At 40.5% G+C, this 16,855-nt stretch overlaps 1 protein-coding gene across 1 annotated transcript; it reads right to left on the bottom strand.

Annotated features, from left to right (window-relative positions):
• Nucleotides 1–15,688: 15,688 nt before the first annotated feature.
• On the bottom strand, nucleotides 15,689–16,048 carry LOC113924528 (40S ribosomal protein S21-like). Its single transcript, XM_035726368.1, has one exon. It carries the CDS (start codon nucleotides 16,046–16,048, stop codon nucleotides 15,704–15,706), a length of 345 nt encoding a protein of 114 aa, XP_035582261.1. The 3' UTR covers nucleotides 15,689–15,703.
• Nucleotides 16,049–16,855: the final 807 nt, after the last annotated feature.

Here is a 16,855-nt window from a genome sequence, read left to right as displayed (position 1 = left end):
GTGAGATATGGTTTTTGGCAGGTACTTTGAATTTTTGGAGAATAACGAAGGCATTCGATAAAATGGGAGGGAGGCTGTTGATGGAATCTCTTCTTCAGTCTCCAGTCCCTCTGGCCCGCCCCAGTTTAAGTCCTTTTATCTTCGGCCTGGGTAAGTATGGTACCTGCACGTTGAGTGCACCCCAGCCAGGCAATTCAGGGAAACTGCAGAGCTTTTTACAATTTCAAACAAATGTTAAAAGTGCTATTGTTTATGTGTATATAAACAACAAATAAAAAGAAAACTATATTATGCATAGACATTTTGGAAAAATGGAAAAGGAAAAAAAATGAAACAAAACAGTTATCCCAAGCTTCACTACATTAACGGCTGCTAACATTTAAAAAAGGATTTCCGTGTATTTTTGCATACACATGATGTACAATTCTTTCATTTTTGGGGGAAGATATGTATTGAGTTAAAAAATGTACCAGGGATTGTGCTACTCACTCGAGGTTAAAAAAATAAGATTCCTGCCCTTAATGGGACTTGCTTTTAGTGTGTTAGATGATGGACAAGTGAAAAATAATGAAAACAGTTACAAATACTATACCTTCCGTAAAGGAAACGTGTTAAAGCGAGCAATTGAACGTGGGCCTGTTTTTGGAAGAACAGTAAAGAAAAATGACTGTATGATCCCATAGATAGTAAAAGGAGGAACCGTTTTAGAAATCTCTTTGCCCAGTGTTCATTTCCTACTTGCAGGAACGGCATTTCACTTTCCTTTGGGGAAACAGCCCCCTCCCGTGCATCGTCAGTGTTCATCACTCTGGCACTTGTGACCCAGGGCTGCATATTCCACATCTCTGGCTACAATAATTACTTTGAAGATGGACATTTAACCCAAAATAGGAAAATGAAATTGAATTCCTCGCCTCCAATTGGATCTATTAGGGAAGAAAATTTCTCTTCCTATGAGGGTAAGTGGTAAGGCTCTAACTGTGGGGCATCCAAGGACCACAGGGAAGTGAGAGCCTGTTTGAAAAAGGAGCCTAGTGAAGAAAAGGGGGATGTTACCAATGTGCAATGGTGCCCAGTGAGATTTTCAGTTATAGGATTCATGTCTTATAACTGTCCCTCTCCCTCTGGCTTTATAAAAATCTAATTAAGTTGATTTCAAAGACTATGTGTTTTGTATCCGATTTGTTAAATTTGAAGTAATGTAGATGATCCAAATTGGATTTCTCCATTCAGTTGCTATGATGTAGGACTGTGCCTTTGCGGTAAGAATGTGGCAAAATTATCCTGTTTGTCAGCTTATGTATATTAATAAGTCATAGTTTTAGTAATGAGTAGATAAGATATTCTAGGGTGAGAATATACACCCAAATACCCAGATCCGTACACTCAAAGATATGCAATGTACAGGTATTTTAATGTATGTATATATAAAATATGTACATACATAAACATATTTTATACGTATTATCTGTCTACATCTGCATATACCCACATACATACACATTTGAGTGTGTGTGTGTGTGTGTGTGTGTGTGTGTGTGTGTGTGTGTATTCTGGCTTTTAACCCCCTGTGGAACAACATGCATAACTGTGCATGTGCTCTGTCTCTCTATCTCTGTCTCTGTCTCTGTCTCTCTCTCTATCTGGAGAGAAAGAGAACCAAGCTCTGATCTAAATTTAGTGTTCAGACAAGAAAGAAATTTTTCAAAGAAAATAGAGATTGAAGAATAAAAGAAGTTGGTGGAAAATTTCTTTCCTTTAGAAAAAAGGAAAGAAACATTTTAAGATACAGTTGATGGCCAAAATTCTTTAGCATCTTCCATGGTGGGGTCAGGATCTCCCATTATTTTCCTCCCTCTAATTCTCTGCTCCAGATCTTCATTTCTGCCTCTCCCAGTGGGCTCAGAGATGGTTTTGCTCTTGGCAAAATGTCCAGGCTGTTGAGCCTCGAGTTTTGCTGGGAACTGATCTTCAGATGCTGGAACAGCACGTTTCCCTGGGTGTGCGCTGGACTGTCTCCCAGTTCTTGCACTGACCTCCACTGTTTCCTGAATCAAGTGTGGCTTTTGGCTTTGGTGCCTACCTGACAACTTGAACCTAACATTTTTTGATTGGACTGGTTTGTCTGATCTTCAGGATGCCTTGTCTTTGAGACTGACATCATCCTGTCTCTGGTGCGCCTTAAAATTTTACCCTTGTTGCTTGAGTTCTCCTTGCCTTTGTGTTTGTTGATCCTTTGTGTTCCTTCAGCACTTATGGTTTGATGTGGAATTACAAAGTATGAGGAATAAAGACAATTAACATGTCACTGGTGACCAATAATAATGCAGTGTCAAGAGAGGGAAGGGATTAACTACACTGAAAAACATTTGATGTTTTTAAAGATTTTATTTATTTATTTGAGAGAGAGGGAGAGAGAGCACAAGTGGAAGGAGGGGCAGAAGGAGAGGGAGAGAGACAAGCAGACTCCCCAATGTGGGGCTCGATCTCAGGACCCTGAAACCATGACCTGAGCCGAAGTCAGATGCTTAACTGACTGAGGCACCCAGGTGCCCCCCAAAACATTTGATTTGCATCACATTCTAGATCATCTAAATGGAAAGATTTAGTAAAAGGGGTGATTCTACATCTGTGGTTGCAGTAAAGCAGTACAGAAGGAACACTTTTTGTTTTTTTTTCCAGAAGCTCCTAAGCAGAGGGTGGATGTAGCAACTAGCCAAAAGGGAACACAACATTGATTGGGATGCCAGACAAGAGGCATATAATGCATGATGTAGTAGCAATTGAACCAGTTCCCCTCGTAGCATCTGATCACAAACCCTATGTAATGTATATTTAAATCTTTTAGGAATCGTGACACGAATACGCCCTCCCCCCGTGTTAACTTGTCAACCTACACTGAGCCTTGCCGGAGCTGTCAGGCTGATCCATGGGCAGCGGCTGACCTAGAAACCCAGACTCCGAGAGCAAGCGGGAAGTCGAGAATTAAATGTGGGGCTGGGTTGAAAGGAGGGTGGATCAGGAAGCCAGAGGTCAAAAGCAGTGGAAGGTCAAAGCTATGTAATATCTCAAAAGCCCAAGACCACATGCGGTTTGTAGGTCAGAAGAGGGCAGTCCACAAAGCAGGCAAGTCAGAGGGAGGAGGGGACAGGGAAACAGGTAGACGTGATACACGCAGGAGTCCTCATACACTCCTCACTCTTGAAAGAACAAAACTTGATATTTGGGTGATGGGCAGCCCCAAACTTGGGGACTTGGGGCAGGCATGAGAGGTCAGATCTTCATCAGTTGGATTTCCTTCAATCTTAGTGAAGGAGAGCAACGGGCACATAATAGCTAGCCCACTCACCCGGACCCTGGATGCACAAATGAATTCAGACATAAACATGAATCAACCTCTACTTCTAGTGAACTTTTGTAGCAGTGGTCCACGTCAAGGGATCCATTTTCCTTGGGGCTCATTTATTATGTTTCTTTCTTTCAGCTATTTTAAGTGAAAGCATCTTAGTGAAAGCTGTCTCGTGGGCTTAGGTGACAAGTACTTTACATAGCTTACTTTTCCCATTCTCTGAGGTTTGGCCTATCCTCATGTTGGGATGAAAGATGGTAATTGATCTCTCCAAAGTTCTTCTACTAGTAAATGGTAGATTTTTGAAAGACCCATTTTGATATTTCTCACTCAAAAGGCCATAAATAAGTTCAGATTTACTGGTTGGCCTCAAAGCATCTTGGCAAAGGAGAGTTAATTTAGCTCTAGTTAAATTTAGTTAATTTAGGTCTGATCAACACCTTTAAGGCAGCTGCTCTCAGATGAGTGGCTACTATTTCATGTGTTAAATGGCCAGAAATTAGGCTACCTATAGGTGTGGAAAACTGAAAGAAGCAGAACATAACCTGCATCCTAATGGAGTGGTAGAAAAATCACACTTAAACCCTGAATCACTCGGTTGCTCTGAATGAAGGTGGTTAGAAGTTCCACAGATTGAAGAAGAAAACAATGGAAGAGGACCCAAAATGTTGTCCCAGGTAACCCCATAAACCACTTGGATCTTTACAGACCACTATTCAAATGACGGAGCAATGCCCAACCTATCCTTTCAAAGCATCTCTAACACTGACTCAATAGAAAAAACCATTTCATCTGCTTTCCCAACATGAATGGTAACAGCTGTCTGCATGATACTGTTGCATTTATTTTTTTAAAGATTTTATTTATTTATTTGAGACAGAATGAGAGAGAGGGAGAGAGCACATGAGGGGGGGGAGGGTCAGAGGGAGAAGCAGACCCCCTGCCGAGCAGGGAGCCCGGTGCGGGACTCGATCCCGCGACTCCAGGCTCATGACCTGAGCCGAAGGCAGTTGCTTAACCAACTGAGCCACCCAGGCGCCCGATACTGTTGCATTTATAGCTCAGACTCCCATTAGAATATACTTGCAGAGAAAGGGGACAGCTCTTGTTCCTTAAGGTATCCTAATTTGCTGTAATGTTGCCAGTCCTCTGATAGTCTGAATCATTATTACCTTTGGGAGGGTTGATGAGGTTTCCTTGACCATCTCTCCAAATGCTCTCATCAAACTGGGCTTGCCTTAAATTTCCCTAGAGAATATCATATTTTTGGTCCACGCCTGCACCGCTGCTGTGTGGTTCGGAAATGGGTGTGAGTCTACCCCGTGCGGTGGAATGTAACACAGTGGAGGCGGATACTCCAGCAAACTCACATCTCTCCTGCCCTGTTCTTCTCCGTCCCAGACTCCATCCTTGTTTGCAGTGGAATACCAAAGCAATGCAGCCAAACCCAGTCCCCAAAGTTTTTATTGCACTGTAGAAATACTGTTTGCTCTCGTATTAGGAGAACAGAACTGAATTTGGTGTATCTCTTATTATAAAGTAAGGTCAGTAAGTATGGCAATTTGTATTTCTTCAAAATGCTTATATTTTGTGACAGTTATCTGGAGGGAAAAAAGGGTGTGTATCTATTCTGTTTTTCCTTTCAATTAATGGACTTTTCCCACACTGTGTGCCTCCAGAAACTTGCCTCATTATCGTAAACCATTCTCCTGGTCTGCCAATTAATATCAGCTGCACTCTGAGGAAAAACAAAATGATTCCAGGATCCGTGGGCCCTTTCTTAACAGTGAATTTTGATGTTTGAAAATAATTTTTTTTTTAAATATCCTGGACGCTAACAATTTAGACAGCTGCCCACTCTATTCATTTCAATGTCTCGACTCCTTCACAGCCATCTTTTCTCTATTACCTTTTCTACAAAATACAAAATCGTATAGTTTCTTTATTTTTTTAGTGAGATTAACTCAGTTCCTGGCATGACTTTATCCTCTTGGCTGATTGTGTGCTCTCTCACATTGTAAATTAGACTCTCTTTATTATGTTAAAGGTCAGACAGAAACCTCCATTTTCTTAGTTGTGTGTGTGGTTTTGTTGTCATTGTTTTGTTTCGTTTCGTTTGTGAACAGACTCTGAGCTATTCCCCATCTCACAACAGTTTACGGTCATTGAGGTCAAGACCATTCCCGCTTGCCACTTGCAAATATGTTTCTACTTGCCATTTTAAAATTACTGTTGCCTTTGGATGTGGGAGAATGTCTTCCTTTGTCAAAGTGGCAATGGGAGGCACAAGTGACAATCCCCTTCCCTTACGATTTGGGACTGCACAAAGCTGTCAGTTTTTAAAATGACACTGCACCATGGCTTTTCTTTAAGATGGTACCTTTCATTTTTGACTCCTGCTGTTCCTGACAGTTGAAATGGCAGCAGGAGGCAGAAACTAAAGTAAGTTCTCTTGGCATTTGCCCTTAGGTAGAAGTTAATAATAGAAGAAGCGGGCCGGTGCTTAAAAACAGTTAGTGTCAGATGTCATGCAGTGGACTGTGACCAATCCCCTAATGAGGTGACCCAAACTGTCCATAATTTTCCAAAGCTAGCCTTAATTCTCAAACTTGCTTCCAATGTTAATCTGGGTTCTTACACTTGGAGAACCTTTGATATGTTCTGGAATCTTATGTTCTACTCCAAGAACCGTGTCCCAAATTGCATCTCCGTTTCTTGCTAAATCCTAAATTACTTGGCTGCTTTGAATATCATAAATTGTTCACTATATTTTTTCTTCTTTATGTTTCTGATTTCTGATGAATTAATATTCACTCCCTCCCCCCCACGTAATAGCCTGATGCGATAGCAGATAGCTATGCTGATTTCAACCTAAATGTGAACTCTGTGGCTTTACAGATTTATTGGAATTGTATAGACTCTCCTAGCTTACTAGTTTATTTATGAGTTGCTGGATTTTATTGTATCTCTTCTTTGTCTGATGCCTTCTAGTTCTGCATCATCAGCTGGTTTGTATCTAATATTTGCAGTTCCTTTCTTTGTGGATGGATGCTCTATTCCCAGGGCTTGGGATCTGGACATACAATAGAATTTAAATGATCCTCTCCCAAACCCCATTTTGCTAGTTGAATTCCCATATTCAGCTCTGGGAATAAGCCAGGGCACTTAGCTATGTGGTTATGTATGAGATATACATTCTGTCTTTTTGCTCAATAAATTTTCATATCAGTTCCTCCGGTACTTGAAAAATGCCTTTGCATGTACTTTAAACTCCTATACAATCTCCCTTTCCTGACCCATCGCTGATGTATATTGATTTATTTATCACTTCCTTAACTTCATTTTATAATCTTTTTAGCTCTCCCAAATGCCTCTTTCTCGAACTTGATTACTTCTTGTTTTTCTTATTTAGCCAATTTGGTCCATTTTACTCAGGATATTTTCCTTACTAGATGAGCCTCCTACCTCTGAGGCCAGATAAATTATCCTTGAACAATTCCTATTTCCTTTGGTTTGTACAGATTCTTGATCATGTATTTTTAATTCCGCTCAATTTGTGTAATTTTCCAAATTTTTTTTATGTAAGCAATTTACCCATTTAACGTGACTTTGATAAAAATTGATTACAGTCAGTAGTTTAGCTTTTCTATTATATATTCCCATCATTGGTATTACTACAAGCCATGTTAGGGGTTGTTCCATTTTTACCATCTTATGTTAAGAAAGAGTATTTCCCCATACCCACAAGTTACTCATAAAATTTTTACTTTAAATTAGACCTGGATTACCTCTGATATTTTGGTTTGCAGCAATACACTGATATGCCCTTATTAATTTTATGAAAATAATTGCCCCCATTGCCTGTTTTTTTCTTTGTCTGTATTGGTTTCTGTATGAGGAAAGGTGACCTCACTATTTGCTCTAACGCAGAGGTTCCAAAGCTCGGTTGTGTAGAAGAGTCACCTTGGAAGCTTTGGAAAATTGCAGATTCTCAGGACTCATTCTAAACTTACTCATCTGAACTTCCTGGTAAAGATCCCAAGAAGCTCTATTTATAACAAGCCCCCACTGAGAATCTTAGGTGAGTCAGTCAGGGACAAGCATTAGGGAATCAATGCTAGATGGTTTTCCATTTGGGACTAAGCATGTTTAAATAGTTGAGGGAAATAAAACAACGAAGATGGGAAACATGCTCACATTTATGAGATTCTCCATTATGATCACATATTTGGTTTTTAGACTCCCCTGCAGAACTGTTGTTTCTTTGAGGTCAGGAGCCGTGGCTTGCTCATCACTAAATCCTTATGCTTGGTCTCTGTCTTGACACGGGAGGACATTCCACACAGGTTTGTTAAATATAGAAACTCTCTGAACTGCTTCTTACCAATGGGCATGGCTTCATGAGAATCCATCAGGACAGTTCCATTTAAAATGATGGATTATTAAAACAGAAGAGAGAAATAACTTGCTCGGCAAAGATGGGTGAGTGGAAAGAACCCATGAGAGCAGAATTGGGGAGGGAGATAGGTAGATATTGAAGGCGTACAGGAAATGATTCTGAAGGAATTAAAATTCAACATAGAATAGCCACTGCCATTTAAGGTCACTTAGAGACAGTATCCGAGTGTGTTGAATGTTTCACGGGTGTAACAGGAGAGCACTCCCCGCAGCTACATCGTCTTGTCTGCTGCCTTCAAAAATGGATTTTGGTGACATAAAGACAGATATCCTTGGGGAGGATTTTAAATTTTATTTTATATCCCCAGGGAGAATAGCACAGGAATAGAAGGGGGGAGGTGAAAGCATCATAATATATGAACGTCATTTTAATTCCTCAGTTCCTGCATCCATTAACCATTGAGGCTTTTATCATGTTTGCGATGTGTGATCTGTTCTTCAACTTCATCTTGGGAAGGAGATCAAACAAAATCTTTTCAAGATTTGTATATATTAGCATGAAATTAGTGCATCAGCTCCACAATTTCTCCGGAAGAAGTGCATCTCCAATCACCGAACAACACCAAATCAATAACGAGGAGCTCTCATCAGTACACTGTGAGAAAACGAGCTAAAATATACCGATTTCAGCTTAGTACCTTTTGTTCCAACCTCACCTGTGGTTTGCACTCTTGTGACACAGGTGTGCTGCAGAGTTTTGTTTAAGGCTGCGGACACGTCACTGCAAGAAGGCTGTGTTTCCAGGTGGCATCTCTAAATAGGCTTCACCTTACTGGTGCGTAGGACTTTCGGTCAGCAAAAGAGCAAAATAGAGGAGGTGTGATCCGGTCGTTTTCCCAGCCTTTGCTTAACTTCCTAATTATTTGACTTCCTTTAACCAGTGAAATGTCAGCAGATGGGATGTAAGTGCCTACCTTGTGGCAGCTTTAAGAGTGTAGGCCATTTGCCACTCTTTCTGTCTCTCCCATTCTTACCAGGAGCTGCTCTGCAACCTGGGGTCAGGAGTGAGGAAGACGTGGAGCGCAGACCTAGGCATCTTGCATTGCACATGTAGTAAGGGCAAGTAATGAACTTTATTCTTTAAACCGGTGAGGGATGCCTCGGTGGCTTAGTCGGCTAAGCATCGGCCTTCTGCTCGGGTCATGATCTCAGGGTCCTGGAATTGAGCCCCACATGGGCTCCCTGATCAGCAGGGAGTCTGCTTCTCTCCCTCTGCCTCCCCTCCCCCCACTTGTGCGTGCTCATGCTCGCGCTCTCAAAATAAATAAATAAAACCTTAAAAAAAAATAAAGCCACTGAGATGGCGGGGCTTTTGGTTACTGCATCATTACTTCAGTCATCCTTATTGAGACGAGGTGTATGTAACAGTTCGGCAATTCACTAGTTGCTAGGGCAGAATAGGTTTAGTTAAGAAAATACATTTGCCCAAGGGTTCAAACATATTGCAAAATTTAACCACATAATGTCAACCGCTTTAAAGAAAAATAGGTAATGTAAAACTACAATGACTACAAAATATAAAATCATAACATAACATAACATAACATAACATAACATAATATAACATAAAATATAACTTTCAGAGACTCCGGAGCTCTGTCGTCTGTGTTACTGCCCTGTGTAGGCAGAAACACCTCGAACCGTGCTCTGCCCTCTTCGGAGGCTCCAGAGCCGTGTAACTCACTGCCTTTTCAAGTCAGCACATCCTATTATTGCAGATTATTATCGTGAGGCCGAACTTTCTTAAATTTGTTGAAAGCTATTCTCCTGAAGGTTATGTCCACTCTAATAGGGAATTGTCTTCTGAGTCAGCCCATCCTATTGCTGGATGACTATAATTATTAGCTAAGATATATATATATATATATATATATATATTTAGCAAAATCTTTTCCTTGTTGCTTAATTTTGGCAAGTTCTAGCCTCAAGGAAAATTTAGATTAAATCCATTTCACTGTTCACATGACAATTCTTAAAATATTTGGAGACAGCTCTCATGTCCCCCAGACTGTTCTCTAGCCCGAAGTACTCCGTTTCTGCAGCCATTCATTACAGGGCACCCTTACCACACCTTCTCAACAAATGGATTGCTGTCCTCCACGCAACCTCATTTGCAAATGTCTCTTCTACGGTACAACGAGAATATGTGAGATGCCAAAAAGGGTATGACAGTTTCAGAGTCTATGAGGAGATTCTTTCTAGGTATTTTACGTCTGTTTCTATAGCCTGGGATTGCATTTTCTTTTTTAGAAGTTGAATCAAGCAATTGGATCATCAAAATGTCCCAGGAATTTTCCTCATCATCTGTTATCCAACTGAGGTTTTTTTTTTTTTAAAGATTTATTTATTTGAGAGAGCGAGAATGAGAGAGAGTATATGAGAGGGGGGAGGGTTAGAGGGAGAAGCAGGCTCCTCGCTGAGCAGGGAGCCCAATGCGGGACTCGATCCCCGGACTCCAGGATCATGACCTGAGCCGAAGGCAATCGCTTAACCAACTGCGCCACGGGGGCGCCCCCCAACTGAGGTTTTGTCTGTTCTTTTCTTATCTGATAGGATTTTGGAAAACAATATAGAACTTTATATTTGTTGGTAGTAACTTCCAAACTGCTATTTTAAAGTAAACATTACTTAAGCTAATTCCATAGTATGACAACTGAAATGTTTAACTCTGTGTGTGTGTGTTTATAAATTAATACTATTGTGAGTGAAGAATTTCCCTTTTCCCTCAGTTTATTAGATTCCTGGGGATTGCATGTTGCCGTATCTTTCTAGCTACAACACGTCATTGCTGACGTACTTGTTTTAAATATATCAGAGTTAACCATAGCACAGGTATATTTTTATGCAAATTATTAATTCATAGCAGTTTTCCATCTCATTCATGTTACTTCCAAGAAAAATAACCTGCTCAAATGAAAGGTATTTAAAAATATTAAAAGTTTTCAATAGTAAAGGAATAATAAATGAACGGTGTTCAGTACTGTGTGAGGTACAAAACCAGGCAAAAGCCAACTACTAGGTTTGATGTGAGGATAGGGGTTCCCCACAGGCTGGGATGGGGTGTAACCAGATGGGGGCAAAGCACTGATAATGCTATGTCTCTCAATTTAGGAACCAGACACTCGGTTGGTGAAAATCATCCATCTGCGTACATATGATGGGCGTTCTTTTCTTTGTGTATCTCACACTTCAGTAGAAAGTTTATATCATTTGGATGTCTTCTTTGGAAAAATGTCTGTTCATCTGCCCATTTAAAAAGAATTAAGTTTATATCAGGCAAGTTGAATGTTTCCTTACTTGGAATTATAATCATACTTCTCTAAACGATTAAATCCATCCAGCCAACTGTCTTAAAGGTAAAACCTCTTTTATCGCTTCTCAGCCTTTTGACTAAGATCGAGTGAAGGTAAAACCTCTTTTTAGAGTTTCACCTGGGAGAAGTGTTGTTTTGTCTCACAGAGCTGTCCTTCGATTGGTTTCGTTTTAGAGAAGCCTTGTGGGATTATTGCAGGTTTGCCCCTGCTAAACAAATGCACCTGTAACCAAGGCCACTTCCACAGGGACATTCAGGTGTGATGGCTCCCAAGGGAACCAGGGTTGTTTTACAACTGGTGATGGTTGGGTCGGAAGATCTCTTCATCCCCCTCCCGCTACCCTCTCATCCAGGGAGAGTAACTCTTCTTTACATGGCCGGCTAAGGACTGTTATATCACTTTATAGACTGGCTCCAAGCCTTGTCTCATACTTTCATAGCTCTCTATTGAAATCTGTTGAAAGTGACAGAATGTGCCCATTAAAAACGATTTATTGCCTCCTTTACTTCAGGACTTTGGACCAAATCATAATTAATATTAAGTTAAAGAGAATGGAGTCAGGGGTACTAGAGACTAGAGGCAGAAAAAAAAATCCTATAAAGAGAAGTAATGAGACACAATAGATGTAGACAAAGGGCATCAGAATAAAGAAGAAAGTAGAAAAGCAAAATAACAGGGGAAAAGGAGAATGGACAGGACATCAGACAAAGGGACCAGTGTTAAAGCAAACTTGGCATGATGGTTCTACTTAGACAACTTTCCACCTTTGCTCACCCAGGAAATCTTTCTTTTTTCTAAATTACATTAGTTCTCTTAATGAACAGTTATTGAGAGCCAGGTACTCTGCTAGGGACATCAGGGAAATCCTGCCCCTGGGTGCTCACGCTCACACTAGGTAAACCGTGGCTATGATGCCCTCCCAAGATACGGTGACTGGGATCATATTCTTTGATATAGTCCTCCCCGGACAGTCCATTTGGATCGGTATTACTTTATTAAAATTCACAAGCTTCTAAACGCAAACCCAGTCTTTTAAAATTCCCTATGTGTTTGGAGGCTTAATTTCATAAATGTGTCGATTTTGAGTTTGGTTTACACACATGCCGGTAAATAACATTGTCTTTGGCTTAGGGTTTGCGATTGTTTTCAGTCTCTGTTGTTCTATGTTCTAAAGGTCAGCATACAGAGAAACAAACATTTCTTAAGTGCCTGCTTTATGTCAGTGCTTTCCTGGAAAAGTAGGATTGTATAAACAAGACATGCGATACATTCTAGAGAGGAATTAAAAGGAAAAAAACAAAAACAAAAACCCAAATCCTCTATCCTAGATAACTAACTCAGGAAGTCAGTGGTGGAGGAGCCCTGGTGGACCTTAGTTTAACTTCTTAAATGTGGAGATGATCGACTTTTCTTACATTACGTGTGACAACTGCGGGTCTGGATTGCCTTAATTTTTCAGTCACGGAATTTCTTTGGTACAGCAAATGCAGACAGAATACTAGTCTCGTGGGATCCAGTAGAGTTAAAAAATACTCACAAATAACTTTGAGAGAGCAAGTAAACTGACAAACACAACCACGTGTCTCACACAGCACTGCACATGCGCCCACAGAGCAATAGTGCGTTCCCCTGATGCCCCGACATCTGCACTTGCTTACTTGTAAGAGCAGAGTCATGCTCTTTGGAAGGCCATTTCTTCTTCTTAATTGTTTTTTTCCGCTATCTGAGGATATCCCGTGTGATATTCTGACTTCTTTAGAGACCTGGACAACCACACTCCATTCATCATCATCAGAGTGAAAAGAAATCTACACATTACACCCAGTTAAGGGTGTTTCTTTGTTCCTCTTTATGTTGCAACTTAAATCAGAACTAACGGGGTATATTTTCTCTGCATTTTGGTATGTAAAATTTCTACCTCTACTAGAATATAAAAAAATTATCATAATATAACGGGGTTGATTCCATGATAATAGCCTTAAAAAAAATAAAACCGTAGAAATACCTAGCATTCAAAAGACAAGCCATTACAGTGATTTCATAATTTTAAGCAATTAAGTATTGTCTCCAAACTTTACTCTCTTACATGACTGGCTTTTTTTTTTTTTTTAAAGATTTTATTTATTTATTTATTTATTTATTTATTTATTTATTTATTTGAGAGAGAGAAACAGCATGAGAGGGGAGAGGGCCAGAGGGAGAAGCAGGCTCCCCGCCGAGCCGGGAGCCCGATGCGGGACTCGATCCCAGAACTCCGGGATCATGACCTGAGCCTAAGGCAGTCGCTTAACCGACTGAGCCACCCAGGTGCCCCACATGACTGGCTTTTTACTGCAGGTGCTATCAGTTGTGAACAAAAGTTCTTTTGATAAAGGCTCTATTGATACTATAACAGTAAAGTTAATTCTATATAATAAATCAATTAATGCATAATCATTGGGGGAAGTATATGTTTCCTGTATGTATTTTGGAGGTAGGATACATATCCTAACATAATTCCCTTTCTCAAGCAGAAAGAAAAATATAAGGGAATATATAATTAAATGGTTAATTATGTATACTTGCTAATGATTCTTATGTATACTTAATGATTATTAAGTATACTTGCTAGAGGATTTAAGGAAGGGGAGGCCATGAGAGCTGGGGGGAGGTTTGATCCCTCAGGGTTAGGTCAGACTCAGATGAGTGGAGGAAAGTCAGAAAGATATTTTTGGCAGGCCTAAAACCTTGGTATTGAATGTGAGTCTTTGAGGAAACTGTGAGTACAATGGTGGATACGTGTTTAAGTACAGCAGGAGGAGAGGCTAAATTGGCAAGTAGGACCAAATTATAAGGAACCCTGAAGGCCATGAAGACTAATATAAGCCAAGAAGGACAGATGGACAGGAGCAGGGACATTTCCTGGTCACGTATTACAAATAATAGTAGGCAACATTTATTATTGGCTTGTCCTGTGCCAACATTGTTCTAAGAAGTTTGCATAATCTATATTTTATATAACCCTCAGGCCAACCAGAGTAGGTATCATTACAGTTTGTATGTATTTTAAAAGATGAAAAAACTGAGACACACAGAGAATAAGTCACTAGACTATTTTACACAGATGGTATGCAGAAGAACCAAGATTTAAGCCCGGGCAGTTTGGCTTCCAAGTCCATATAACTTAAATACTTTGCCATCCGACATCACAAGGAGGCTCTATGCCCAAAAATGTACACAGTGTTGTAAAGTATGTATCAGTATCCCACTTTTCAGATTGATAGGTTGAGTGCCCACAAGCTACAACTATATCAGTTATACTTCAGACTTCTCCTCGTCTGAACATACAATACAACATGACTCTGATTTTAACTGCAATCAAAGGAAAATATCTAATCAATGCATTCAACCAGTAACTACAGACAGCAATACTTTGCGGCAAGTGTTATTGGAGATGCTGAAGATGTAACTCAGGGACTTTGTAATTAACCAAGTGTTTTATTATGTAGCTTTCCATTTACCTCTATGTATTGTGTAGTTGCTCAGCTAGTAAATGTTTCTTCCCAACTATCAACATTACTTTGGCTTATTCTGAATTCAGCCAAACCACTCCCTACACCCGCACTTCGAAGATAAGACAGGAAACAGAGACAAAAGAGCCTAGTACCACATGAGGAAAATAACAATTATCAAGTTTCCTCTTGCGTGGAGCCAGCTAGTGTGGCTCGTGAGAACAGATTGTTAAATATTCAGGAAGTTGGAGAGCTGCTAGTTATACTCGTGGTAGCTTGAAATGAGCCATAGTGAGGTGTATCTACACCACAAAAATGGGCAAATGCTACAAATTAGGGTTTTTCTAAAACAAATCCACTTTACCAGCACACCACTGCCCTATTTTTCCTTTATAAGCTCTTTTAAGTTCCATCTCTCTCTTTCCAATGCTGTTTGTTTGTCTTTTCTCATCCAAGAGAGCTCACTAGAAGGGGGAGGAGACGAATATCTCTTGAGCAACGCTATCTACCACACACTATACTAGTTCTACATATTATTTGATATGCATGGCACCTCAGTGACTTAAGTGTCCATTCCATTTTACAGACTAGAAAACTATGGATCAGAAAAGTTACTTTCCCAGTGTCAAACAGGTAAGAAGAATTGGGAGTTGAATTCTATACATGGTGCACGTGATTTCAGAGCTCATAATCCCTCCATTGTATCCCACTGACTCTGGCTGTTTGGAAGTCAGTAAGTTACCCTCCTCGGTCCGTTTAGAGTTACTCCTTTTCAGATGCTTTCGTAAGTGATTAACAGAGTGTTAATCTGGACAAGCAACAGAGGTTGCTTTGTCCATTTATTGATTCCCTAAGTACTCAGAGAGAAGTACCTGGGGCCCAGCCTGGCGACGAGAAGCTCATTTAATGCCATGAGATAGAAATGAAAGAGATAGATGCTCGGACAGGAAGAGCAGTGTGTGGAAGGCATTGCTTCCTGTTCAGAAGCATTTAAAAGAAGTTTATTTTGAGGGGAGGCGAATATAGGCTTCTTTTTTGGGGGGGTTACTATTTATTTATGACAAATATACCACATCCGTGATCTTCTCCAATCAGAAGTTCTTTGAAACGATGCCATCAGCCTTGGCCAGTAGGAGGATGGAGTCCTCGGACTCACCCACCCTGCGAATGGCCCCACAGATAGCGTAGGTTTTGAACTGGCCGTTGAACCTGCCTGTCACCTTATCAACCTCGGCCACGTTCATCTGGATGGACGCGTGGTTCTTGGCGCCGATGATGCGGTTGCTGGCGGAGCATTTCCGCGGCACGTACAGGTCCACGAACTCACCGGCGTCGTTCTGCACGTTGAGGGCGCGCCTGCTGCCGCCACCGCGAGCTCCAGCGCAGAAAGGAATATAGGCTTCTTGACACCCCAGGAATCCTACCACATTCCTCATCCAGTTGAAGCTGAGCCTGAAATCAATGCTTAGTACCTGCTCTCAGAGACACCCTCCAGACCCTGTGATTCAGGAACTTAATAATGGAGTCTTTGTATACTAGAGCCAAAAAAAAAAAAAAAAAAAAAGGCTATCTTTTTAAAAAAATTACTATTAAATTCTATTGTTGATAGGTGGAAATAAACATGATGATGTGTCAAAGGTATATTTGTCCTAAGAGTCAAATTTTGTTGTGGACTCATTGGAACTTGAAGGTACAAGTCTCCAAAAACCAACTCTGTTGCTTATTGCCTGTTTATTACACTGTAACTGTTGGTAATTACTAAACTTTTTGGCCCTGCCTTCCTCTTCTATAACTTAATGATGATGATAATACTCCCCTTGCAAGGCAGAGTGACAAAACATATTGTATGTAATTTTTCCAGTCTACCTTTCTAACCAACTTTGGTCATTTTCCTCTAGGACCCTTAATTTTAGTAAGATTTTTCTTCTCACTATTGTTGGGTCATTCCTCTGAGCTTTGCTTTACTGGAATGCCTCTTTGCTCTTTGTCCCTTCAGTCTTGCTCAGTGTGAAGCCTCATGCCAAGTTTGATTCCCTCTCAAAGCCTACCTCTTCCATGATACCTTCTGTCAAACTCACGTTTCTCTGCTGAGTTCAGACTTTATTTTCGTCCTCCTCACCCATTTGTAATTTGGCATCTACGGTAATGCTGCTTTGTGCTTTGGTGTTAATGTTTTACATGTGTCTTCCCTTTTCCTTTCCAACAAGGTTTTAAATACATAGAAGTTGGGGCTGTTTCATTTC

This window comes from Zalophus californianus, chromosome 2, assembly GCF_009762305.2.
Source record: "Zalophus californianus isolate mZalCal1 chromosome 2, mZalCal1.pri.v2, whole genome shotgun sequence".
NCBI lineage: Eukaryota > Metazoa > Chordata > Mammalia > Carnivora > Otariidae > Zalophus > Zalophus californianus.
Note: the sequence above shows the minus strand (reverse complement) of the source record. Positions and strands in the feature narration are given on the sequence as shown.

What these genes read in the sequence shown, in the direction of transcription:
- LOC113924528 (XM_035726368.1), bottom strand. Translation starts at nt 16,048, where the DNA reads ATGAGGAATGTGGTAGGATTCCTGGGGTGTCAAGAAGCCTATATTCCT.